The 25,395-nt window shown below is 42.4% G+C and overlaps 1 protein-coding gene across 3 annotated transcripts; it reads left to right on the top strand.

Annotated features, from left to right (window-relative positions):
* Positions 1 to 183: 183 nt before the first annotated feature.
* On the top strand, positions 184 to 17,598 carry LOC114796737 (speckle-type POZ protein-like). Of its 3 annotated transcripts, none has more exons than XM_028991210.1 (14): positions 184 to 245; positions 364 to 502; positions 724 to 842; positions 943 to 1,094; positions 1,219 to 1,343; positions 1,492 to 1,654; positions 1,819 to 1,874; positions 2,261 to 2,383; positions 2,472 to 2,614; positions 2,806 to 3,071; positions 3,170 to 3,317; positions 3,503 to 3,614; positions 3,716 to 3,858; positions 3,996 to 4,029. In XM_028991210.1, exons 2-10 carry the CDS (start codon positions 476 to 478, stop codon positions 2,936 to 2,938), a joined length of 1,041 nt encoding a protein of 346 aa, XP_028847043.1. In that variant the 5' UTR covers positions 184 to 245; positions 364 to 475; the 3' UTR covers positions 2,939 to 3,071; positions 3,170 to 3,317; positions 3,503 to 3,614; positions 3,716 to 3,858; positions 3,996 to 4,029. The 3 variants fall into 3 exon arrangements, with proteins under 3 accessions (XP_028847043.1, XP_028847042.1, XP_028847044.1); XM_028991209.1 differs by having other exon boundaries at positions 3,170 to 3,323; XM_028991211.1 differs by lacking the exons at positions 3,170 to 3,317; positions 3,503 to 3,614; positions 3,716 to 3,858; positions 3,996 to 4,029 and adding an exon at positions 17,546 to 17,598.
* The last annotated feature ends 7,797 nt before the right edge of the window (positions 17,599 to 25,395 follow it).

The raw sequence follows: 25,395 nt of genomic DNA, 5'->3' as shown, positions 1-25,395 counted from the left end.
AAAAAAATCGTATTAAAAACAAATCACACGAACTACACTCCGTTCATATTTTATTGCTGATTTCATAATGTGAACTGCATGGCTTGAAAAAAAACCGTTTAATTTAAATGATGCAATATAAGGTGCCCCTGCACACGTGGTTAGTGTAGAGTCACGTTACCATGGTAACCGCGATATGTAAACAATAATTCCTTTAATTTTTACTCAGTTTCATTACGACACAGCACAGAGCAGCAGCACTTTTGGTGAGTAGCTACCAAAACATCACTGAGTTAATTTAGGACAGAGTTAGCATTAGCCATATAATACTTTTATTTCTACACATTTTTTATTGTTGTCTAATCAGATCATTAATGTTTAAAGAGCATTCGTGAGAGACCAGCATTGTTTTAGACGAAGATTCCTGGTAGAAGAACGACCCCACAGCGCTTCCAGCGAGAAGATTCATTCATCAGAGGATCTTCAGAGTTCCAGAATGGCCAGCAGCTACAACTACACCCAGGTGTGTGTGAGTGAGGGATATATCAGCCAATTTAAAAAATCTTTATCCATCTAACAGTGTTTATCTCTCTTTGTTGGGCTTTATTATACAGTTAGAGCATTAATAAAGTTTAGTTACTGAATAATAAAGAAGAGCAGTCTACGGTGCTGAAGATCTGGCCGCTGTTTACCTAAATTAATACGTTGACGACTCATGAAATATGTTTCTTGCTCTCTTCTCAGCACCAAGTGGAAGAATTCTCCTGCAGCTGGACGATCAGCAACTTCAGCTTCGCAGATGATGAGAATGGCGCCTCTCTCACCAGCTCCACCTTTTCGGATGCCAGCGGACGGCTGAAATGGTAGGTCTGGTGGGTCTGGAGACTCGCTTGAGCCAGGGAGTGATGTCCTTCCAGCTCATGTGTTTGTAACTCTTCCTTCCTCTGGTCTGTGTGTTCTCAGGGCTCTGCAGTTGTACCCTAACGGCGTTGATTCTGTCCAGGAGGGCTACGTGTCATGCTTTGCCGTCCTGGTCAGTGCTCCAGAGGCAGGTGTGCGGGCCTGTGCAAGACTCGTCCTCCTCAACGCCGAGGGACAGGAGGCCATGGTCATTGGTGAGTTCAGATGTCCCTGTGAGAGGAGATAAAGGCGTGTTTTCCTGCATCTCTCTGCTTTGATCTGTATTGATTTTATTGATGAGCTTCAGTGCTGACCTGTCTGTGTGCTTTTGTGTTGCAGAGAATAACTACTACACCCGGGTGTACGAGGGCGATCAGATCGGCTCTGAGTTATTCAGCAGAAATGACGTGTTGGACGATGCCTCTGGACTTTTACAGGATGACAAGCTCACCCTCACCTGTAAGGTAAGTATCACTGGCTGCCTGGTCGCACTTGACCATCTCACTGCAGAGGGATTCTGTGATGTTCGTCCCTTTAATGTCCTTCCATGTTGGTAGCTTTTGTGTGATGGCGTAGCTGTGTTGTACTAACTACCATGTTGGGATGTTACAGATCACTGTGGAGAAGGATCCAGAGATCTCCACAGCGCAGGTGAAGGAGCCAGATAGCAGCCTGGCGTTTGAGCTTGGGGAGCTGTGGGAAGAATCCCTGCTCACTGACTGCACCCTGTGTGTAGCTGGGCAGGAGTTCAAGGCCCACAAATCCATCCTAGCAGGTAACACTTCCTCTACCACATCCTCTAATATACACACACATGCACACACTTGAGAATTTACAGACAGACGTAAGATGATTTGGTTCCAGGTATTTAAATAGCTACTGTAGAGAAGAAATAAAGGAATTTAATGCTCATCTTTACACTCTTCTGTCTCTCTGCAGTCCGCTGTCCTGTCTTCCGTGCCATGTTCCTACAAGACACGAAAGAGCAGCAAACTGTGAGTCTTTAAAACCTCATTTTCTTCCTTTTTGTCATCATGTAACTACATGAGATTTGCTACAGGAGTCTTATAAAAAAAGTGATTAGTTTTCACACATGACACACCACAGCACAGCACTCTGTGCACATCGTGAAATGTGGTCTCTACATTCAACCCATCCCCTGAGGGAGCAGTGGGCATCCATGACAGGCGCCTGGGGAGCAGTGTGTGGGGACGATACTTTGCTCAGTGGCACCTCAGTGACAACCTTCTGATTACGGCTCAGCTCCCTTACCCGCTAGGCCACCACTGCCACCACTATCTGCTCTCTGCTGGAGTCGTGTGCCCACCTTCTTCTCATGCAGTCTAGAACCAGACTGATTTCAGCTCTGCTCTCTTTCTAGAACCGCGTGGAGATTAAGGAAATGGAGCCCGACGTCCTCAAGGAGATCCTGACCTACATCTACTCGGGAAAGGCTCCCAACATTCGTCAGATGGCCGCCAAGCTGCTTGCTGCAGCAGACATGGTAGCTCCCACACTCACACATTACTGATGTTTTTTTTTTTTAGATTCATCTCTTCACCTCGAACTGTCTGACTCCTTCTGTCTTTTAGTACCTCCTGGATCGCCTCAAGTCCATGTGTGAGGACACACTGTGCAGTAGCCTCACCGTGGACAACGCTGCTGAGACCCTCATCCTGGGTGACCTTCATCAAGCTCAGCACACCAAAAACGACGCTGTCACATTCATCAATGTGTAAGTGACATTGACTCAGCCAACTACATTCTAATCTCAGGACCAGGCCACTATGTAAACTCCAGTACAGTTCAGGGTAGCGGTTATGTCAGGGCGGAAGTTTCCATGGTTTCCATCCTTACCTTGCACGGCCTGCAAAGGCAAGTATTTGGATGCAGCTGCTCACTTTTTTCTCTCTGTGTGATTTTTAGGAATGCAGAAGAAGTCACGAAGACTGACGGCTGGACGACCCTTACTGATGACCACCCACACCTCATCACAGATTTGTACCAGTCTCTGGTTTCAGCTGGAGAGCCACCAGCCAAACGCCAGAGACGTTTTTAGTCTCTTTCACACTTTAATATACGTTAATATAATGTGGTGTAATATTAAATGTTCAGGGTTAATGTTTTAATCTTTTTTTCTACTTTTGTCTATCTAGGTTATGCTTATTTTAGGTGCTTGCTTACTTTTTTTGGTAGGTATTTAGTCTTTTTGAACTACATGAAACATGCAAGATTACAACTGTTTCTAAATGTAAATAATTCATTTTTTACTCTCTCATTATCCTACCAGAGTCCATCCCAGGACACCATCCCAGGATCAGCATTGTTTTGGACTGAGATTTCGACGAGAAGAACGACCCAGCGAGAAGATTCCTTCATCAGCGGTTCCTGCAGATCTTCAGAGTTCCAGAATGGCCAGCAGCTACAACTACACCCATGTGTGTGTGAGTGAGGGATACGTCAGCCATTTAAAAAGTCTTTAAGAAAGAGCAGCAAACCGTGAGTCTTGTGACTACAAGAGATTTGCTACAGGAGTCTTATCTGCTCTCTGCTGGAGCCATGTTCCCACCTTTTTCTCATGCAGTCTAGAACAGTACTGATTTCAGCTCTGCTTTTCCTCTAGAACCACGTGGAGATTCAGGAAATGAAGCCCGACGTCCTCAAGGAGATCCTACTGGGGAAAGGCTCCCAACATTCATCAGACGGCCACCGAGCTGCTTGCTGCAGCAGACATGGTAGCTCACACACACTTTCACTCCACACACAAACTCACACGTTACTGTGGATGTTTTCAGATGCATCTCTTTACATCTGTCTGTTTCCTTCTGTCTTTCAGTACTTGCTGGATCGCCTGAAGTCCATGTGTGAGGACATACTTTGCAGCTGCCTCACCGTGGACAACGCTGCTGAGACTCTCATCCTGGGTGACCTTCATCAAGTTCAGCACATCAAAAACGATGCTGTCACATTCATCAATGTGTAAGTGACACTTCCTCAGCCAACAACATCCTAATTTTCATTTTGTTATAATATTAAAATGTCATTATTCAGTTTAAAAAAAAAATTCTACTGTTGAAACTAATGTTGGTCTAATATCTTTCTTTTTCACATTTTAGGGCCATCTTGAAAGAGAAGAAAGTCCGTTTGTCCCCAGAGAGGGGGGTGGTGGTGTGACCAACAGTTTGGTCCGGGGTTAAACAAACAACTAAAAAATAAAATATTGTTTTAAAACCATTTTTGATGTTTTTCTGTTTATATCGCTGAAATTATTCTTTAATTCTATTTCTGTTCCCATGTTATAGTGACAAAAACAGACAATCACCACAACACCATGTATAGTCAGTTTTTAACCCCCACTGTCACTGACTATTTCATTACACATTAAATTAAATAAATTCACATCACTATTGTCAGATAATTGTTTCTTGTTAATGTTAGAAATTTTATGTTAGTAACGTCTGCACTTAACTCGCTGGCTCTTTGAGTGACATAATGTTGAGTGACATGCAGTATAATTTATGTTTTGCTTGAAGCAATTATACAGTATAATTACAGTATATACAGTTGTCACAGCATCCACGGAGACGATCACCCACAAGCAGACGAGGTCTGCTTTTTTTTTTTAAAGTTTAAAGTGAAGTGATTGTCACATGTGATACACAGCAGCACAGCACACGGTGCACACAGTGAAATTTGTCCTCTGCATTTAACCCATCACCCTGAGTGAGCAGTGGGCAGCCATGACAGGCGCCCGGGGAGCAGTGTGTGGGGACGGTGCTTTGCTCAGTGGCACCTCAGTGGCACCTTGGCGGATCGGGATTCAACCGGCAACCTTCTGATTACGGGGCCGCTTCCTTAACCTCTAGGCCACCACTGCCCCCGCTAGGCCACCTTCGTACCTTTGTTACCCTCGTACCTAGTTGACCCTGCCACGTATCGACTGCCTTGCTTTAACTACTCCTCCGAATTGCCCCGCCTGTTTCTCTTTCGAACCTCGATGTTACCAACAGACCGCTTGCCTCACGACCATTCTTCTACTGTTCCCTTCGGAAACTATCAGCTCTCAACGTTGCCAACTTTCGCCGCAAAACTATTCTCCAGCCATCCTATTTCACTCAGAATCCATTATCTCATTCAAGTGTGGCCGGGATGTTATGGGAAAAAAGATTGGATGTATGTTATGTGAACCCCAACAAAACTTACTGTTGTCATTTTAATCTACAGGGTTCCTGTGTTTTCTGTGTAATTGTGGGTGGAACGAAAATTTTGGTTCCGTATTGCTTGTGTGGTCAGGGTTGTATTGATGGCGCATCCTATCACTTTACGTGTAGTTGCCTCAGAGTGCTGCGTGCACAGTGTTCCTAATATTATCTGTTGTATAAAGGTGTATTAAAGTTATAGATGGTTGTAATTATTGTTATTTTGCTCTGAAAAATTAGGAAAAAACTTTTGTCCTCTGTAGAGGACATGATTTTGGTTGTTTAATTTTAAATGGCATTTGACTAACCTAATTTAGTCCTACTGTACTGCCTAGGAGAGATCCTGGGCTTTCTAATGATGTCACTAGAAAGGGTGAGGGCCTTACTGAGCACATGTACTGCCTTTTCAAAATTGCCGGCATTGCATCAGCCACATTTCACGGCACTAGGAGAGGTAAGTGCTAATTATTTCATAGAAAATATGTCTGTGCTGTCAAAAATCTAATTATTTCTTTATTATGATAGTCTTAACTTTAATAAGATTTCAAACATGTGAAGTGAATTTAACCCTTCGAAAACACAACTTGTATTCAGTGTCCTCTGGAGAGGACAGCAGGACTTACTAACTCTCATTATGACCATTGTTCACAAAACAGAAAGCCAGGGGATGAGTAAGGTTGAAAGGATTGTGCAAGCCTTTGTGCTTGCCAGTCCAAGTGGTCTGGTGCTGGACTTTGAGGTTTATAAGGGCAAGAACACGTTCACTGACCATCACCTGGGAATCGGAGGGAATGCTGTCATTCGGATGGCACAGACTCTTCCACGAGGAACACACCTATACTTTGACAGATTTTTCACTTCTGTCAAACTGCTAGATGCCCTGAAAGCTAGTGGTCTCCAGGGAACAGGGACCATCACGAAAAACAGAATCTCAAAACAGTGCAAGTCAAAGATGCCACATGATAACACATTTGAAAAAAAAGGAAGAGGTGCATCTGAGATGGTTGTCAGAAAGCCATCAGAGATTGCAGTGATTAAGTGGCAGGACAATAATGCAGTCCTCTTGTCCTCCACTGTCCATGGAATAGAGCCCCAGGACAACTGCATGAGATGGTCTTCTAAAGAGAAGCGGCATCTTAATGTATCTCGACCTGCTGTTGTGACTGAGTACAACACTAACATGGGCGTAGTTGATCTGTGTGACCGAATGATCAGCTTCTATACAATGTCTAGCCGTACAAGAAAATGGACCGTCCGTAACATTCTGCATTTCTTTGATCTGGCTGCCACTAACAGCTGGATTGAGTACAGGGTAGATCATGAGATGAGACTGGAGAAGGATAGGCTGCAGTATTTTGAGTTCAGATTGCTCCTGGCTGAAGATCTTATTGCCCAAGCCCAGTGGGGACGAGGTCAAGAGTTTGATGAGGTGGTCAGTGATGTCAGCACTAATCCCTAAGAGGAGGCGAAGTGTGGAGCCAGAGCCCAGTGACAGCCTGAAAAAAAAAATGGGGCTCTCCATATGCCCAAGATGGTGGAGGCAGCCCATGCATCACGGTGCCGGAGAGGTGGCTGTAATGGCAAAACCTATGTGCAATGCATGAAATGCAATGTGTTTCTGTGCATTACCAAAGGAAAACATTTTTTCTGGCATATAACTCCTAACTCAGAACCCCTAATGATTTTAAATAATTATTTCAAGTTTTTAAAAATCGTTTGCCAAGTTGCCTTACTGTTACCTTGTTATGCTTTCTGGAGGCATGAATTGCCATTTCACATTTTATATGATCTGCATTAGTAAACAAAAGTTCAATTGCTACATTGTACAAGCTTTTTCCATGTTTAAATAAGATTCCTGAATTTAGCAGTTTTTAATGTTTTTATTATATGAATTGTCCATATGACACCATTATATGAATCTATGATGAACTGTGATTTAAAAAGTCCCGCTGTCCACTGCAGAGGACATATGGTAAAAACTAAATAAAGTTTTTTTTGCAAAAAAAAAAGTGTTGCAAAATGTTTCTTTTGTTCACAGCACTTAACTTGTCTAAAAGAAATCTAAATACCAAAACATTTTTTCTTCCAGGACTCAGGAGGTTAAGTTAGCAGAAGTCTGTGTCTTGTAGGATGAGAGGAGGGCCGAGACATGCGTGAACATTTGCCACTGACTGTACCTGCTGTGCTCCCACAGGTATGTTAAATGTGAAATGTATGTAATGTAGCTACTATACGATCGTCATTTTTATTTTCAAAATGTTTTTTCACTTTTCCTGTCATTTAATGTCACTGTTGTGCTCACCTGTAAATAGTTGTACTATTAATGACTGAATTACTGTTGGAATCCATGTGGTGAGTTTTTTTATGTATTTTATTTCATTTTATTTCACAAGCTGTATTGTTAGGCAGTTGCCTCAGTGTGCTGCGGGAGCAGAGACGGGATGAGAGGAGGAACGTTAGCCACTGACTGTTCCCTGCTGTGTTCCCACAGAAATAAAACCTCCCTTTTTGACACCAACTGATGTGCATGGGTGATTGCTGGTGTGAATCTGAGCACCTGATCAGCCATCACCGATCACCAGGACCGAGTGCATGCTTGTAAAGCTGGAAGCACCGAGTCAGAAGATCCACATGCTTGTGACGCTTGTTACACAAGCATTCATGATAAAAACATCCCTCAACAGCATTTTTATGTCATGGGCGAAAAAAATTCTCTCCATCTCACTGTTCCATCTACAGTGGAGGAAATAATTATTTGACCCCTCGCTGATTTTGTAAGTTTGTCCAATGACAAAGAAATGAACAGTATTATTTTAATGGTAGGTTTATTTTAACAGTGACAGATAGCACATCAAAAGGAACATTTTAAAAATAACTTTAAATAAAATATAGAGACTGATTTGCATTTCATTGAGTGAAATAAGTATTTGAACCCTCTAACAAAAAAAAGACTTAATACTTAGTGGCAAAACCCTTGTTTGCAAGCACAGAGGTCAAATGTTTCTTGTAGTTGATGACCAAGTTTGCACACATTTTAGGAGGAATTTTGGTCCACTCCTCTTTGCAGATCATCTCTAAATCACTAAGGTTTCGAGGCTGTCTCTGTACAACTTTGAGCTTCAGCTCCCTCCATAGGTCTTCTATTGGATTAAGGTCACTCCATGACCTTAATGTGCTTCATCTTGAGACACTCCTTTGCTGTATGTTTTGGGTCATTGTTGTGCTGGAACACCCATCCACGACCCATTTTCAATTTCCTGGCAGAGGGAAGGAGGTTGTCGCTCAGGATTTTTGTCCTGTGCCCTTAGCAGAAAAACACCCCCAAAGCAAAATGTTTCCACCTCCATGCTTGACAGTGCTGACGGTGTTTTGGGGGTCATAGGCAGCATTTTTCTTCCTCCAAACACGACGAGTTGAGTTAATGCCAAAGAGCTCAATTTTTGTCTCATCTGACCACAGCACCTTCTCCCAGTCACTCTCTGAATCATCCAGGTGTCCATTGGCAAACTTCAGATGGGCCTGCACATGTGCCTTCTTGAGCAGGGGGACCTTGTGAGCACTGCAGGATTTTAATCCATTGCGGTGTAATGTGTTTCCAATGGTTTTCTTGGTGACTGTGGTCCTAGCTACTTGGAGGTCATTAACTAACTCCTCCCGTGTAGTTCTAGGATGATTTCTCACCTTTCTCAGAATCATTGAGACCCCATGAGGTGAGATCTTGCGTCGAGCCCCAGACCGAGGTCGATTGATGGTTATTTTGTGCTCCTTCCATTTTCGAACAATTGCAGCAACAGTCGTCACCTTCTCTCCCAGCTTCTTGCTAATGGTTTTGTATCCCATTCCAGCCTTGTGCAGGTCTACAATTTTGTCTCTGACATCCTTGGACAGCTCTTTGGTCTTTCCCATGTTGGAGAGTTTGGAGTCTGCCTGATTGATTGATTCTGTGGACAGGTGTCTTTTATACAGGTGTCATTAATGAGGGTGACTAATTGAGTCACTCAATGAAATGCAAATCAGTCTCTATCTTTTATTTAAAGTATTTTTTTCGAATTTCCTTTTGATGTACTATCTGTCACTGTTAAAATAAACCTACCATTAAAATGATACACTTCTGAGACTTTTCAATTCTTTGTCATTGGACAAACTTACAAAATCAGCGAGGGGTCAAATAATTATTTCCTCCACTGTACATCTCAACAAATTTAAACAGTGATATTATTAGACAAGTTTATTAATTTAAGTTTAATGGATGGAAGTCCAAGCGACCATAAAAACGTAAAAGCAAATATAAAAACTACATGACTTCAAGAGCACATAACAACAATAATAAAAATAATTATTATTATAAATCCAGGCCCATGTCTTTGTCATTGAGATTGAAATAAGTAATAAAGGGCATGATAGGTTTGACATTACAGTTACTTTAGTTATCATGCTTAAATAAAAATTAAATTATTAAAATGTGACAAAAAAGAATATAAAACCACACGAAAAATTTGTCTTCTTGTTATCAAAGCGTCACTCTAGTGGTCAAAGTTGATATTGCAAGTTTGGACAGGAATGACGCCATAAAAGCCAGGTGGCGTGGAGTCACTTAGTCCTGAAATTAATGATCGCAAATGGAAAATGGGGACACATGGACCCCAAAAAACAAATATGAAAATGTTGTCTGGAGACATGTTTAATTTTTTCACCATTGCAGTAAAGATTTAACACACGTGCGGAAGCCCCTTCCCTTCCCCATTACCAACGTAATAGAAACCAGAGAAAAGAAAAACACCCAGTGGTGGAGGAAGTACTGAAGTTTAGTACTTAAGTAAAAGTACAAGTAACTTGCAAAATATGTTCTCAAGTAAAAGTAGAAGTGCTACATCAACAATCTTACTTAAGTAAAAGTCCTAAGTACTAAAGTATTTTAAAAAAGTAAAAGTACTCACACAATGGTTTGTCTCAACATCTGGGGTGTGCCATTTTGTAAAAGCATAGTACATATACTGACTTATGCCTGTACTGATGTCTTTGCTCGTAATAATTACAAGAAATTATACAGTATATGTGTATTGGAAAGTTTGGTGTGCTTATTGTGCATGCACTCTGCAATACTGTGCGCACAGAATTATGTGGATGACAAGTTATCTACTAGGTATTACCCACTAATATACCATTAAGATAAACCAATCAGGACATGATATATCTTTAAATCATTTATGTACTTGCAACTATTAAACATTTCTGTTAAGAGCAGTAAAAGGGAAACACAACAGTAACCAAACACCAGTGGTGGCGCTGTCAAGAATATGGCAGTACGAGTGGCATTGCGAGCATTTTAATCAACTTTGTATCACCAGCACATTCTGTTCAACAAGAGTTGCTTTCCAAAGTCCTTTTTCCTGGATGGCATGATAAACAAATGTAGCGCAGCTGTAAAACTAGTAAATACAAAGTTTATTTTCCAATGATTGCACAAAAGCAAAAAACATTGGCCTAATAATGGATAACACAACACTTAGTCAATACAAAAGGCAGATGTTAGAATGAGAAACAACAAAGGACCTTGAAAATAAAATTTGACCGTTGGCTGGGGTGTGGCTCTCTTAAGAATATGCCAGTATAAATGCTATTCAGACCCCTGATCAACCTAGCATTATCAATACTTTTTGTTTAGAGTTTTTTCTTTAACAAAACACAAGTCTATATGAAAAACAGATGTAATTGTAAATCTTGTCAATGATCTATTGATTGCAGAAAAAACAATATTATGTAACTCAACACTTACAATACAAACACGAAAGGCAGACCTTAGAATAAGAAACTTAAAATGAAGGACCATCAAATGAAAACTTTACCACTGGCCAGGCAATCAAAGGTCAGAGGGTGAAAATGGCTCTGTCACGAACATGAGAGTATAAGTGTCATTTGGTGCCCTTATAAGCACAGCATCACCAGTGCTTTTTGTTCAATTTCAACAAGAGTTGGTTCTCAAAGTTTTTTGACCCTAGCCTGCCTCTTTTCGCAGAAAAGATGTGCCCCGCTGTACTAAACAGTCTTTCACATGCTGCAGATGCAGGCAACGGTGTGTTGAGCTTGAAAATTGAAACAAATTGAACACTGTGGGCACCGACTTTAGAGTATCTATGGAGGCAGCCGAGCTGGCCAGGTAGCTGTCTTGTGGTTTCTTGGACGTTTCCCTTCATATGGCCTCCTCCTCTGACCCAGAATGATCTGGTGATGAGGCTTGGTACTCCTCCAAGTGACTCTTGATGTATTCCATGCCTACATAACAACAACCCAAACACAGAATACAGGAACCATTAAGCTTATATGAAGAGTACTGCATTTCTCTCTAACCTTGTAAAAACCATAATTATCACTTTGGAATTTCCTATGGTCTCCAAGTTGCAACAACATATTTTTAGATTAACTGGCAGGATCAGAAAAGGTTCTTTGCAAGGTTTCCTTATCAATTAAACACTTGCCAATGAAAAAAATTATTTAAATTTCTTACCCAACCTTAGCAAATCCTCATTGCTTGTCCATGATGTGCGAAACTTTGGAAGTAAAATTGCAGCAGCAATGAGTTCAGGGTCAGTAAGCATGTCACCAAACCGCCGCTGTATTCCTTCTTGAAGGGCAGAGATCAGTGGCTGGCAGAACTTGGATGGCTTTTGGAGGCAGTCCAGCTTCACAGTCAGGACGGTTATAGTTGGTAACAGCCATCCCATGTGGACATCCACCGCTGCCTGCAACATGTTGACTGCCTTGGATACTGGGTTCATGGTTGATGCATATTCTGTCAGGAAAGCAAGTTCTGCAGGGCTGAACCTGTAATACACAGTATTGGAATATGCAGAATGTCAACAAGTGATAAGGAATTTGTCACACACCTAGATATACATAATGTTATTACACACCTCATTCAACAAACTATTTTTAATTATTTCAGATTGTGTCTGCAAAAAGTTGTTAAAATATGAATTTGTGGCCTGTCAGCATAGGTATGAAACAGACATGACTGATATGCTTATTGTGTTCTAAATTATCTAAATAATTATAGGCTATACTACTGCAGTTCAATTAAACGAGGTGTAAATGATTAGTGAACTACAATATTATGGCACACAATCCATAGCCAACCATATCATAACTGTGCATCTGCTCCAAGTCAAACTTACATGGGGACTTTAAGTGCAATGGTCACTGCTCTGACAGCTCCTTCCCCACTTTCTCTAATTATCCTCACCGTGTTAAAAAAATAATGAAGCTACACTGGTGTGATTTTTATACTATTTCTGTATGTCGACATACATTTCGCTAGATAATAGTATAATAACATGTCATAACATACCCAAAAGCATAGCATACCATAGCATAGCTTACCTCTATATGTTTTTTCAAATCTGAAGGGGAGTTTTTAAATGCCAACAATTCTTTATGTTGAGGCAGGCATGGGATGCAAAGAAATTGCAAGGACTCATTCTTTACTCCTTTGTACTCAAATAAATTTCTTAAATACAGCCAAGGATTTCTTTGTGATTCAGAGCTGCAGGGCTCGTGTTCACGCTCAGTTGATGCAGCTCTGGGTCCATGTTGAATGTCTCGTCTTTGTCAGGATTGACTGCAGCTGGGCTCATCACCGGTGGCCAATCCTGACGGTGCATAAAAGCCGGATATTTCCGCCCCTTCGGGAGGGACGACATTTTAGTGGACCTTAGTGCAAGTATGTGAATGTGTGTTTTTTTGAGTTCTGGCAATCGCCACACGGCTGCGGGCTAGTTTATGTTGATTCCCCGTTATTTCCCGTTCGTGGCCATCGAGCCGTTGTTTATTTGTTTATTGTTTATTTTATAATAAAAACCCGTTCCCAGCATGTTCTGCTTCTGCACTTCCTTCCCCCGTAAGTCCGTAGTCGTAACAGTCTTCTTCAAATCAAGCCGGTCTACCAGCTCGAGCTGCTAACTGACGCACGCTCTGCCATCACTGGAGCTAATAAAGCCTGATTGGTAGGAAATTGGTAGGCGAAGAACCAGTGGCATAACTTTCAGCAGGTGCGGTCGCACCGGGGCCCGTGATCTCTGGGGGCCCGTCACTACCTCAGACCCGCCTCCTTAAAAAAAAAAAACTCAGCATTAAAATCCAACCATCAAATAAAAACAGCTAAATAAAGTTATCATCTTTCATTGTCGCCAAACTGTCATGTCAGAGTATATTTGTTTCTACTGAGATACAGCAGGGATTCTGGGAAGGCTAAATGTTTTATTATGATTTTTTTGAATGGATGGCTGCACATTGCAATCATCGTGCTGACTATTTTGAGTTACATTCCGTTCATATTTTATTGCTGATTTCATGATGTGAACTGCATGGCTTGGAAAAAAAAAACGTTCCTTAACACTTAAAATTATACAAATTAAAATGCTGCAATATAAGGTTCCCCTGCACACGTGGTTAGTGTGAGAGACACGTTACCATGGTAGCATGATATGTAAATGTTTTTTTTGCTTTTGGATTTTACTTTATTGATTTATTTGATCATTTTTCATACAAATTGTTGGGGATGAAGCTGAAGGTGATCATTTTGGGCTCAGTTTTCATTTAAAAAAAATGTTGTTGTAAACATAAATACAAGCGTTTGTCCTACACATAGAAACCCATTATAGTCACTCTTTTTTTTCCTGATAAAAAACCATGAACAAAACATGCTTTTTTCCAGTTCGACTCATTTCACCCTTCTGCCTTGCCGCTGCTGGCCTGAACCATATATGGCAAGTGGAGAAAATACCTGCTTTTTTCCACCAGATGGCGAACACTATCCATCACTAGCCATCCATCGACCCCCCTCCAGCCAAATTATTAATGTTGATATTCTAACAGACAGTATGTCAGCAGAATATATCGGTGGTTTTGCATATCTTGAGATACGGACATGTCCACAAATTAGATAATAAACGCAAATGCGTAAAAACACCGAATGCGTAAAAGTGGCACATTTTCCATATTTTTACTTTATATGCAAATATTCAATTTTTTTTTATCTAAAATGCATGAAATATACCTCTACACAGGGGCACATGCACAACTTTGAAGTAAACGACAGACTAGACATTTTCCAGCACAGAACCAACACCCCCAAAATCTTAATCAAAACCGACCCACATTTTGTTTTACGCGGCTGCAGGGTCAAACACAGTGCAGCGCACGTTCAAAGCTTCGCAAGATTTTTATTATAAAATACATATCTACACACAGGCTGATCAGTTTTAGGCAGACTAAACATTTTTTCCAGAATCCAAACAAACGTTTGGGTTGCTGATTACAGCGCTCCGTACGGGATAATAAAGAAGGAGATCTCCTCATTTCAGTCATCTCAAGTGCGAGATGGAGAGATTGTACAGTGCAGAGGAGGCGGTTGCAATGGTGATGGAACCCGATTCCGATCCCACCGGGCCGGAGAGCGCAAGATCAGAATCTGACACCGAGACAGACGAGTCCACGATGGATGAGGAGTTTTTGCCCGGACCTGTCTCATCCTCCACCAGCTCCACTGAGTCAGCGGATACCGAAGAAGGTGAGAAAGCGGACATCTTATAGAGGTCCAAAAACGGAGAGATTTTCTGGGCACCCACAATTTCCGCGACCCTCAGATATGACCCTCCAGGAACCGGACTGAGACAGGACCCACCCGGTTTACAGTGGCGAGAGTAGGCGACCTTCCTGACTTGACGCCACAACGATGCGCGCGTACTTTGGACTCCTCCTCCTGGCCGCCGTCTATCGGTCCCGGGGAGAAGCAACGCGCAGCCCCTGGGACGGCAAGACAGGCCGCCACATCTTTCGGGCGACCATGCCCAGAAAAACTTTTGAAACCATTTCCAGATCGCTGCGCTTTGACGACCGTTTCTCCAGACCACGGCGTCGGGATGATAAACTGGCCGCAATCCGGGAAATATGGGACCAGTGGACTGAACAGCTCCAACAGATCTTTAACCCCGGAGCAGACATATGCGTCGACGAGCATCTGCTGCCCTATCGTGATCGATTCAGCTTCAGGAAGTACATGCTGAAGAAGCCAGGGAGGTATGGCTTCAAAATATGGGCAACCTGCGATGTGATGACTTCCTATGTTTGGAGACTTTCGTTCTACACCGGCCGATCAGCCAGTGCGCCTCCTGAAAAACAGCAGGGACAAAGAGTTGTGCTGGAGATGACGGAGGGGCTGACAGGTGTCACTTTTCTCCTCCTACAGGCTGGCAGAGCAGTTGCTCAAAAGGAAGATCGCCATGGTCGGCACCATAAGGAACAACAAGCCAGAACTTCCACCTGAGCTCCTGAAGGTCCGGGGGAGAGAGTCTCTCTCATCAGTGTTCGCTTTTACGGCAACACACACCCTGGTGTCTTACGTACCAAAGCGGGGTAAGAATGAGCTTCTCCTCAGCACAAAGCACCGGGAGCCGTTGATCAGCAGTGGGGGGAAGATGAAGCCCCAGGTCATCCTTGACTACAACCGCTGCAAAGGAGCTGTGGATACAATGGACCAGGTTAATGTACACAATCCAGGCTAAGGTGTTTACTATTCAGCATATCTTTTATATAAAACATATTTCAATAAGCAGAAAAGAAAGAACAGACGTTGGCCACTAGCGATGTTTTTTTTAATATGTTGGACATCAGTGCCCTCAATGCCTACATTGTCTGGACGGCCATTGACCCTAGATGGAATGCTGGAAAATCCTACAGACGAAGGCTGTTCCTGGATCACCTTGGGAAAATGCTGGTCATGCCAGAGATGACCCGCAGACAGCACCTCCCACAGACTCCAGAAGCCATCAGCCTCATCGTACGAGCCCGCAGAAGGTCAGACGACCTCACCATGGATCCGCCCAACCCCCCACCAACAGCCAGCAACACAGACACTTTCTCACGCAGGAGGCAGTGTGCGCTCTGCCCAACACGCAAAGCCTGCACATTCAAATGCAAGAAATGTGGAGTATGTAAGGCACATTTCAGTGCAATTTGCACATCCTGCCTCCCCTGAACTTAGTGTTGTTGTTGTAATTGTTAACTTATTAACAATTAGTTTTTTTTTGTTTCATGTTTTTTTTTTCACAAAAAAAATCTAAAACAATAAAGAAGTAATATAAATCAATGTCTCTTCAAATCTTTCACATATATCATCCTGCAACAGCCAGTGCAGAAATAATTTATTTTGCATGAATTTGCATGAATTCATGAATGTTTGGTATCTATGAATAGGTCAGATCCTGGGGTAAACAACAAAACATTTTTTGCAAAAAGTTAATCATTTATAGTTTGCATTTACACTTTGAGAGACCAGAATTGTTTTGGACAAAGATTCCTGTGAGAAGAATGACCCCACAGCGTTTCCAGCGAGAAGATTCATTCATCAGAGTTCCACAATGGCCAGCAGCTACAACTACACCCAGGTGTGTGTGAGTGAGGGATACATCAGCCAATTTAAAAAGTCTTTATCCATCTAACACTGTTTATCTCTCTTTGTTTTGCTTTATTATGCAGTTAGAGCATTAATAAAGTTTAGTTACAGAATAATACAGAAGAGCAGTCTACGGTGCTGAAGATCTGGCCGCTGTTTACCTAAATTAATACATTGACGACTCATGAAATATGTTTCTTGCTCTCTTCTCTTGCTCTCAGCAGACATGGTAGCTCCCACACTCACACATTACTGATGTTTTTTTTTTTTCAGATTCATCTCTTCACCTCGAACTGTCTGTCTCCTTCTGTCTTTTAGTACCTCCTGGATCGCCTCAAGTCCATGTGTGAGGACACACTGTGCACCAGCCTCACCGTGGACAATGCCGCTGAGACCCTCATCCTGGGTGACCTTCATCAAGCTCAGCACACCAAAAACGACGCTGTCACATTCATCAATGTGTAAGTGACACTTCCTCAGCCAACTACATCCTAATCTCAGGACCAGGCCACTATGTAAACTCCAGTACAGTTCAGGGTAGCGGTTATGTCAGGGCGGAAGTTTCCATGGTTTCCATCCTTACCTTGCACGGCCTGCAAAGGCAAGTATTTGGATGCAGCTGCTCACTTTTTTCTCTCTGTGTGATTTTTAGGAATGCAGAAGAAGTCACGAAGACTGACGGCTGGACGACCCTTACTGATGACCACCCACACCTCATCACAGATTTGTACCAGTCTCTGGTTTCAGCTGGAGAGCCACCAGCCAAACGCCAGAGACGTTTTTAGTCTATTTCACACCTTAATTTACTTTAATATAATGTGGTGTAATATTAAATGTTCAGGGTTAATGTTTTAACCTTTTTTTCTCCATTTTTTTCTATCTAGGTTATGCTTATTTTAGGTGCATGCTTACTATTTTTATGTAGGTATTTAGTCTTTTGAAATACATGAAACATGCAAGATTACAACTGTTTCTAAATGTAAATAATTCATTTTTTACTCTCTCATTATCCTACCAGAGTCCATCCCAGGACACCATCCCAGGACCAGCATTGTTTTGGACTGAGATTCCTACAAGAAGAACAACCCCTGCAAGAGATACCTGTTAGAAAGCCACCAGCCACAGCGAGAAGATTCCTTCATCAGAGGTTCCTGCAGATCTTCAGAGTTCAAGAATGGCCAGCAGCTACAACTACACCCAGGTGTGTGTGAGTGAGGGATACATCAGCCATTTAAAAAGTCTTTATCCATCTGACACTGTTTACCTCTCTTTTTTGGGCTTTATTATGCAGTTAAATTATTAAAAAAGGAATTTAATGCTCATCGTTAAAACTCCTTTTTGTCATCATGTGACTACAAGAGATTTGCTACAGGAGTCTTATCTGCTCTCTGCTGGAGCCATGTTCCCACCTTTTTCTCATGCAGTCTAGAACAGTTCGGATTTCAGCTCTGCTTTTCCTCTAGAACCACGTGGAGATTCAGGAAATGAAGCCCGACGTCCTCAAGGAGATCCTGATCTATATCTACTGGGGAAAGGCTCCCAACATTCGTCAGATGGCCATCAAGCTGCTTGCTGCAGCAGACATGGTAGCTCACACACACACTTTCACTCCACACACAAACTCACACAGTACTGTGGATGTTTTCAGATGCATCTCTTTACGTCTGTCTGTTTCCTTCTGTCTTTCAGTACTTGCTGGATCGTCTGAAGTCCATGTGTGAGGACACACTTTGCAGCTGCCTCACCGTGGACAACGCTGCTGTGACTCTCATCCTGGGTGACCTTCATCAAGTTCAGCACATCAAAAACGATGCTGTCACATTCATCAATGTGTAAGTGACACTTCCTCAGCCAACAACATCTTAAAATGTTGTTTTAAAACCATTTGTGATGTTTTTCGGCTTATATCGCTGAAATTATTCTTTAATTCTCTTTCTGTTCCCATGTTACAGTGACAAAAACAATCACCACAACACCATGTATAGTCAGTTTTTAACCCCCACTGTCACTGACAATTTAATTACACATTAAATTAAATAAATTGACATCACTATTGTCAGACCAGTTGTGTTGTGATTATGATAATTGTTTCTCATTAATGTTAGAAATTCTATGTTAGAAACGTCTGCACTTAACTCGCTGGCTCTTATATAATGTTGAGTGACATTCAGTGTGCTGTCCTCACAACACGTGACCATGTGAAGCTAGACAGCCAGCGAACAAATAAAAGAGATCTCCACACAAGGCTTGCTTGATTTTACTGAAGATCTTTTATAAACTCTTTTCTTATATTGTAACTGAAACATACAAAAAGGGAAAAATGAATTACTAGCTAATACACGTTTCAATGCCACACATAATTATTAGCCTAGCTTGAACACGTGCACATTGCATTACATTAGCGTCATATTTTATCAACTAAAAGTGATTCCAATACATATCTGAGTGCTTATGAACACATCAATACTGACAATGACGAAAGTTTCCCAAGGCACAAGCGTGTAGGGCACATTTAGCGTTTACATGCGTTGTTTTCTCTCCTAAATCTGCCGAAGCACTCGTTCACATTTCCGGAAAAAATACGTCAAAGACAACTCCATTGTGAGAGCGCCCACTCGCTCATGTTTCTGCTCGTACAATACGACAAGATCATTTGTGATACAGATGTCCCACTTGGATCAGATTTCAACCCCAATTTACTTATACTAATTTTTAACTATGAACTTATTAATCACCTTATTTATGTAACGTATCACATCATGAACTAATTACTGCCTTTGACCAGTTTGTGACATCATTGCGTCTAGAAAACGCCTGGCGACCCCTATGAGGCGCTCCCACGAGCCTCCCATGTGAGATGCGAGAGTGGGGTTGAACATCCAAACACATCATCTCTCCTGCAGGTACGACATGAATGAGTCTGGCTATGACTCTGCACAGTTTGGTCCAGTTTGAGTATCTCTCGAAACACTCAGAGCCTAGCTGTGGCTCTGATGTTGTAGTTTTCAACTCTTTTATTTCTGGACGTACCTCTTTGTCTTTTTCAGGTTCAATGAGAAGCACTTGGTTGAGGGAAGTTGGCTAACCAGTGTGCACAGCCTGAAACATTTGATGAGATTCTGGAACACCTAATGGGCAGAGCAAAGAACATTGTCAAGCTAACTCTTAAAAGTAATTTACATAATGCTGCTGTCAATCCAGAAGCAATTTACTGCACCTTGAGACGCTACTTCAGCGAAACTCCAGCGTCATGCCTACCATTGGCCGACTTGTATTCCACACTGCCCACTGCTCAAGAGACACCTGTTGACTACTGGGTGAGGTTCAACACATCAGCTGAAGTAGCCAGCAAACACTTGGACCAACAAGGTAGCAGAATGTAGAATAAGGATGCTGAAATAGCATCCATCAGCGTTCATCAGAAACTGCCCAAATACACTGGAATTACACTTTCTAGTGTGTTAAAGTGCAAAACCATAGGTAAATGGCCCATGATCGAGGTGCAGGAAGCCATCAACGAGAATCAGAGAGAGATGCAAGCAAAGAAGCATCTTCCAGGCGTGCACAAGCCTCACACATTCCATTCCGTCACGGACCCTGCTAATCATGCTAATGTAACGCAGTGTGTCCCAGTCATGTCAAGTGATGCCAAGACAAGGTACAGAATCAGGTACACTGGAGCATGTTCTCGACATGCTAGAGAATAGTGCTGCACGATTAATCTAATCGTAATCGCGATGTCAGTCTGTGCGATTACATGAACACAAAAAGCTGCGATTTAAATGTGACGTGTTTGGTCACATGACTTTGATTCGGTTCAATGGAGACCTCAGATTCGTGATTCATATAGACATATGGGTACACGTATGTCAACGTCGCCGCCATATTGCGACGTGCTGTGCAGTGAAGCATATACATGTCTATGGAGAGACGTGAATAAAAATGCCTCACTCTTGTGCTGCTTGGGGCTGTACAAACCGCTGTACGCTCCAAACCAGATCCCGGGGGATTACATTTCATAGGTAAGGCTGGACAATTGTTTTGAATATATTTGGCAATTATAAAATCCCGTTTTATAAGTCTTAACCTTAGCTAAGCTAGCGAAGCTATGCATTCCTGTGTTCAAGTCAGCCTCCAAACAACGTTTTGGCTAAACGTAGGCATTAACTATTTAGACTGTTCTTAGCTGTTTAGTTAACTTTTTTCAAACTTTGAAGGTTTCCTAAAGAAATTCACCTCAGTTTAACTAGCTAAGCTAGGCTAAGCTAGCAAAGCTATGCATCCCTGTGTTCAAGTCATCCTCCAAACAACGTTTTGGTTAAACGTAAGAACTACAATACGGGATTTTATAATTGCCAAATATAATCAAAACAGTTGTTTAGCCTTACCAGGGTTTGTCGTTCGACAGTAATGTAAAGAGTTTTTTTGTGATTATTTAATTTTGTAGAATATTGTATGAAAGAACTGGGCATTTCAAGTTGTTATAAGTAGTTTGTATGTTTCACTTTGAAATTAAACATTTCACTATTAGTAATTTGTATGCGACTTTTCATTGATTTACAAGCAAGTGCCCTTTATCATTTCGCAATCGCATACCGCAATATTGATCTCAATAATTGCAATATGTCTTTTTCCCCAAATCGTGAAGCCCTACTAGAGAAGGTGCTCGAAAGAACCAGCCAGTTCCCCACTGTTGCTCCAGCCAGGCCCTCATCCTTCTTGTGGGAGCAGCGTACCACCTTCAATGTGTGTGGTGATGAGTCACATTCCACTTGTACACACTGTTTGAAAGTGATGCCTTGTCTGCTTTGAAACTGGACATCAATGAAGGGATTGCCCTGGGACAGCTAACCGCACCGTCCAGTCTGTCAATCGAACCAGGAAAACTGAATCACTCACATTCGGGAGGCGACCATGTGAGTACAGAAAGAGGAACCCTCAGAACTAGTGATGCCATGTATGAATTTGAACAAATTGTTGCGGCTACTTCCAACTTCACGATGTTGCTGAAATTGGACAAAGTAGACAGTCTGTTTTATGTGCATGTTGTTGTGGAAAATAAAGTCTCATTGCATGCTCTGCTGGCCAGTGAATCCATGGCATGCACTATGAGTGAAGAGGCTGAACAGAGACTGCTAGATGCAGGTTTAACCACAGCCCAAAGTACAGTTCCTACTGATGTTGTCCTTGTAGGCTGTGGAGGTGTCCAAGTCTGTCCTAAGCATGTGCATGATGTAAATATGGAAGTGTATGGTCACACAGTTTACGTGCCCACATTAGTAGTACCCGGACAGCAGGATGAGCTGATTTTGGTCACGAATGTCATTAAGTACCGACAGAGTCAAATGAAGCAGATGTCATCTTACTGGCACTGTGTCGCACAGCCTGAGGCTCCAGGGAGCCCAGAGGTCTCCTATTTTATGAACATGTTGTCCGGCCTCAATCGTTGGAAGGGCAATTAAATACCTGATGTCATAGGAACTGCTAAACTAGCCCGTGCTGTCACGTTACTTCCAGAGCATGAACATCTGGTGTGGGCTAAGCTACCGGTGACCTCCCCAGTGTCTGAAGGAAGTACCATCGTCTTTGAACCACCAAGAGCGCAGACCCACAAGAAGGAGGTAATTATTGCCAGTCATAGCTACCATGACAGGGGACAGGTGGGTGCCAGTTAAGGTCTTGAGTTAAGGCCACTCACCCATAACTCTCAAACAAATTGCTGCAATTGATTGAGAAGCATGAGAGTGTGTTCTCCAAGGACACGCTTGATTGTGGGAAGGCCAGGGACATTGTCCATCGTATCCACCTGTCTGTCCGGGTACCCTACCATAGTGTACCCTCAGCACATTACCAGAAACTCTGACAGGTGTTGACTGAGATGGAGGAAAAGGAGATCATCAGGAAGTCAAAGGCCTATAGAGCTGAACAGATCTGAACCTGAAGGCACGGTTGCTACAATCACATTCATTCTCCCTCCGGGAATTGCAGGAGAAGCAAGCCAAGGATGCTACCCTTTCTTGTGTTCTTGTCTACATGGCCTGTGGCAGGAGACCTTCACGTAAGGACATACAAGGTACTTAAAGCGTTGAAGCAGTGGGAGAGACTGAAAATGTTGGATGCCGTATTGTATAGAGTCAGTAAAGATTTTCTGACAGGGAAGAGAAGACACCAATTCATTCTTCCGTCATTGCTGATTTAAGGATGTTCTGGAAGGAGTTCATGACTATTCTGGACACCAAGGTCACCAAGACAGCGGTTCTTTTACATTGGAATGGAACAGGATGTTAGTGAGCATGTCAAGTGTTGTAAACAATGTGTGGTCAGCAAGACACCTGAGCCAGAGGGTAGAGTGCCCTTATACAGTATCAGAACTACAAGCTGGTTGGAACTTGTCTGCATGGACTTCTGGTCAGCAGAGGATTCGAATGGAAGAAGCGTGGATGTTTTGGTAGTAACGGATCACTTAACCAAAATGGTGCATGCCTTCCTGTGTAGAAACCAGTCAGCTAAGCAAGTAGCACGACAGCTGTGGGACCGGTACTTCTGTATATATGGATTTCCAGAAAGAATACACTCGGATCAAGGTGCTAACTTTGAGATTAAGCTGATCCAAGAGCTCATGCAGGTAGTTGGAGTAATGAAGTCAAGAACCACTGCATATCATCCAATGGGAAACGGTCAAGCTGAGCGCTTTAACAGAACGATAGTTGATCAGAGCTTTATCACTCAGAGCTAAGCAGAAGTGGCATCAAGACCTTTAATCTACCTCATTTTTGGAAGAATTCCACGTCTACCGGATGACGTTATTTTTCCTAACGTTAAAAGGGACAGTCATCATGTAGATTACAACAGCTTTGTCAAGAGGATGAGAGATGACTTAAAGGAAGCTTTGTTGGTTGCACAAACGGGAATGTAACAGAAAGTCAGCGTCGTAAAGCAGAATTGTATAATCAAAGAACCAAAGGCTGCGACATTGAGGTAGGAGACCAGGTCCTTTTGGCAAATAAGGGAGAACGTGGATGCAGAAAACTGGCAGACAAGTGGAAATATGCCACTTACATTGTGGAATCTAAAGACCCCAGGTGCCATATCTTCATGTTGGAGATGAGTGTTCTTTCATCATAGATACATTGCGAGAACTCTGGAGGAACTCAATCTGTTCTAGATTCAGTCATAGACAGTGCTGTGCGTACCGTTAATTGGGTGGCTGAAGTTACCAACACAGTTGGTTGTGCAGAAGACCCACAAGTGCCTTCAGGATTGGAAGTGTCAGAACCTGTTTCCCTATCTGTGAACAACTCACCTTGTTATGACAGTGCCTCAAATAACAACCATGACATTGAGACTGAAAGCACCAGTGTTCCTGCTAGCTAGGGTAGTACCCTCCATAACCCTTTTGTCTGCTAAGGTTACATCCCAAGCAACCACTATATACCAGATTAGGACAAAAGTAGGGAGAATGGTGAAGCCAGTAAATCGATTGATTCATAACATGACACATAAAAGTGTACCTATGGAAAGATAAGTTAGTGGGATTGGGAATCTCTTGTCGTCATAATCAACATTCCATGTGATTGGCATTCATTGTAGAGCCAGTAAGACACAGAGTTAATGTGTTCTGTTATCGTGTTCCTAGTAGTGAGTGGTGCATGGGGCACCTCTTTAGTGAGTGGTGGTGGAGAGCCTGGCCAGTTATCACTTTCCCTGTGAGAGGGAGACATATATATCACATTGTCACGGGTGGGCTGGACATGGCATGAAGGAGGACGCATTCGCACGATCACAGGACAGGGGTTTAATACGAACTACACAAGACAGGGGAACATCTACATGCACAATGACCCGACGGTGAACAGACACGAACAGGATAGCTTTATACAATTATATAAATAGACAACAGGTGAACACAATCAGGGAACATTACACAAGACTAACACGAAACTCCGGTCCGGACCCCGGATCCGGAGTAACCCCTGCCGGTCCGAATCATGACACACATAGTAGATGATGGTTGTATGGATGACCAGGTTCACCAGGTTTACCTTACTGAATAAGTTTTGTAAAGTTCCGGGGGGAGTATTTGGCCGGGATGTTATGAGAAAAGAGATTGTATGTGTCACGTCGGCGAGCTGACGGGGAAAGGAAACGCAGAGGCGGGACAGACTAGAAACAAGGATTTATTAATGACTGAAACAAAACCAGGCTTAATGACTGAAAAAAAAGTTGCCGAATGCCAGAACTCAAAACACAAGTGGTTGCCAGGTCCAAAAAAGGAAAGTCAAGTTCATGTTTCTGAGCCGCCGGAGGGCAGAAACACAGCACCTTATCAAATGCTGTCCTGATTGGGGACAAATCCTGACAGTATGTAACAAAACTGTTGTCATTTTAAGCTATGGGGTTCCTGTGTTTTCTGTGTAATTGTGGGTGGGAATGAAAACTTTGGTTCTGTAGTGCTTGTGTGGTCAGGGTTGTATTGATGGCGCATCCTATAGCTTTACGTGTGTTTACATGCAGTTGCCTCAGTGTGCTGTGTGCGGTGTTTTCAATATTATCCGTTGTATATAGGTGTATTAAAGTTATAGATGGTTGTAATTATTGTTATTTTGCTCTGAAAAATTTTGAAAAAAACGTAATTCGCTGCCACGTGTTAGCAGAAGCCTGTGTCTTGTAGGATGAGAGGAGGGCTGAGACGCACATGAACATGACTGTACCTGCTGTGTTCCCACAGGTATGTTAAATGTGAAATGTATGTAATGTAGCCACTATACAATCGTCATTTTCTTTTTTATAATTGTATTTTCACTTTCTCTGTCATTTAATGTCACTGTTATGCTCACCTGTAAATAATTGTACTATTTATGACTGAAC

The sequence above is a fragment of the Denticeps clupeoides genome, chromosome 9, assembly GCF_900700375.1.
Source record: "Denticeps clupeoides chromosome 9, fDenClu1.1, whole genome shotgun sequence".
In the NCBI taxonomy this organism is placed as follows: domain Eukaryota; kingdom Metazoa; phylum Chordata; class Actinopteri; order Clupeiformes; family Denticipitidae; genus Denticeps; species Denticeps clupeoides.
This window is presented reverse-complemented; position numbering and strand designations above follow the sequence as displayed.

Coding starts and splice junctions, on each gene's coding strand:
- LOC114796737 (XM_028991211.1), top strand. CDS start 476: ATGGCCAGCAGCTACAACTACACCCAG. Junction 1,095..1,218: donor ACAGGAGGCCATGGTCATTG/GTGAGTTCAGAT, acceptor TTTGTGTTGCAG/AGAATAACTACTACACCCGG. Junction 1,655..1,818: donor CCACAAATCCATCCTAGCAG/GTAACACTTCCT, acceptor GTCTCTCTGCAG/TCCGCTGTCCTGTCTTCCGT.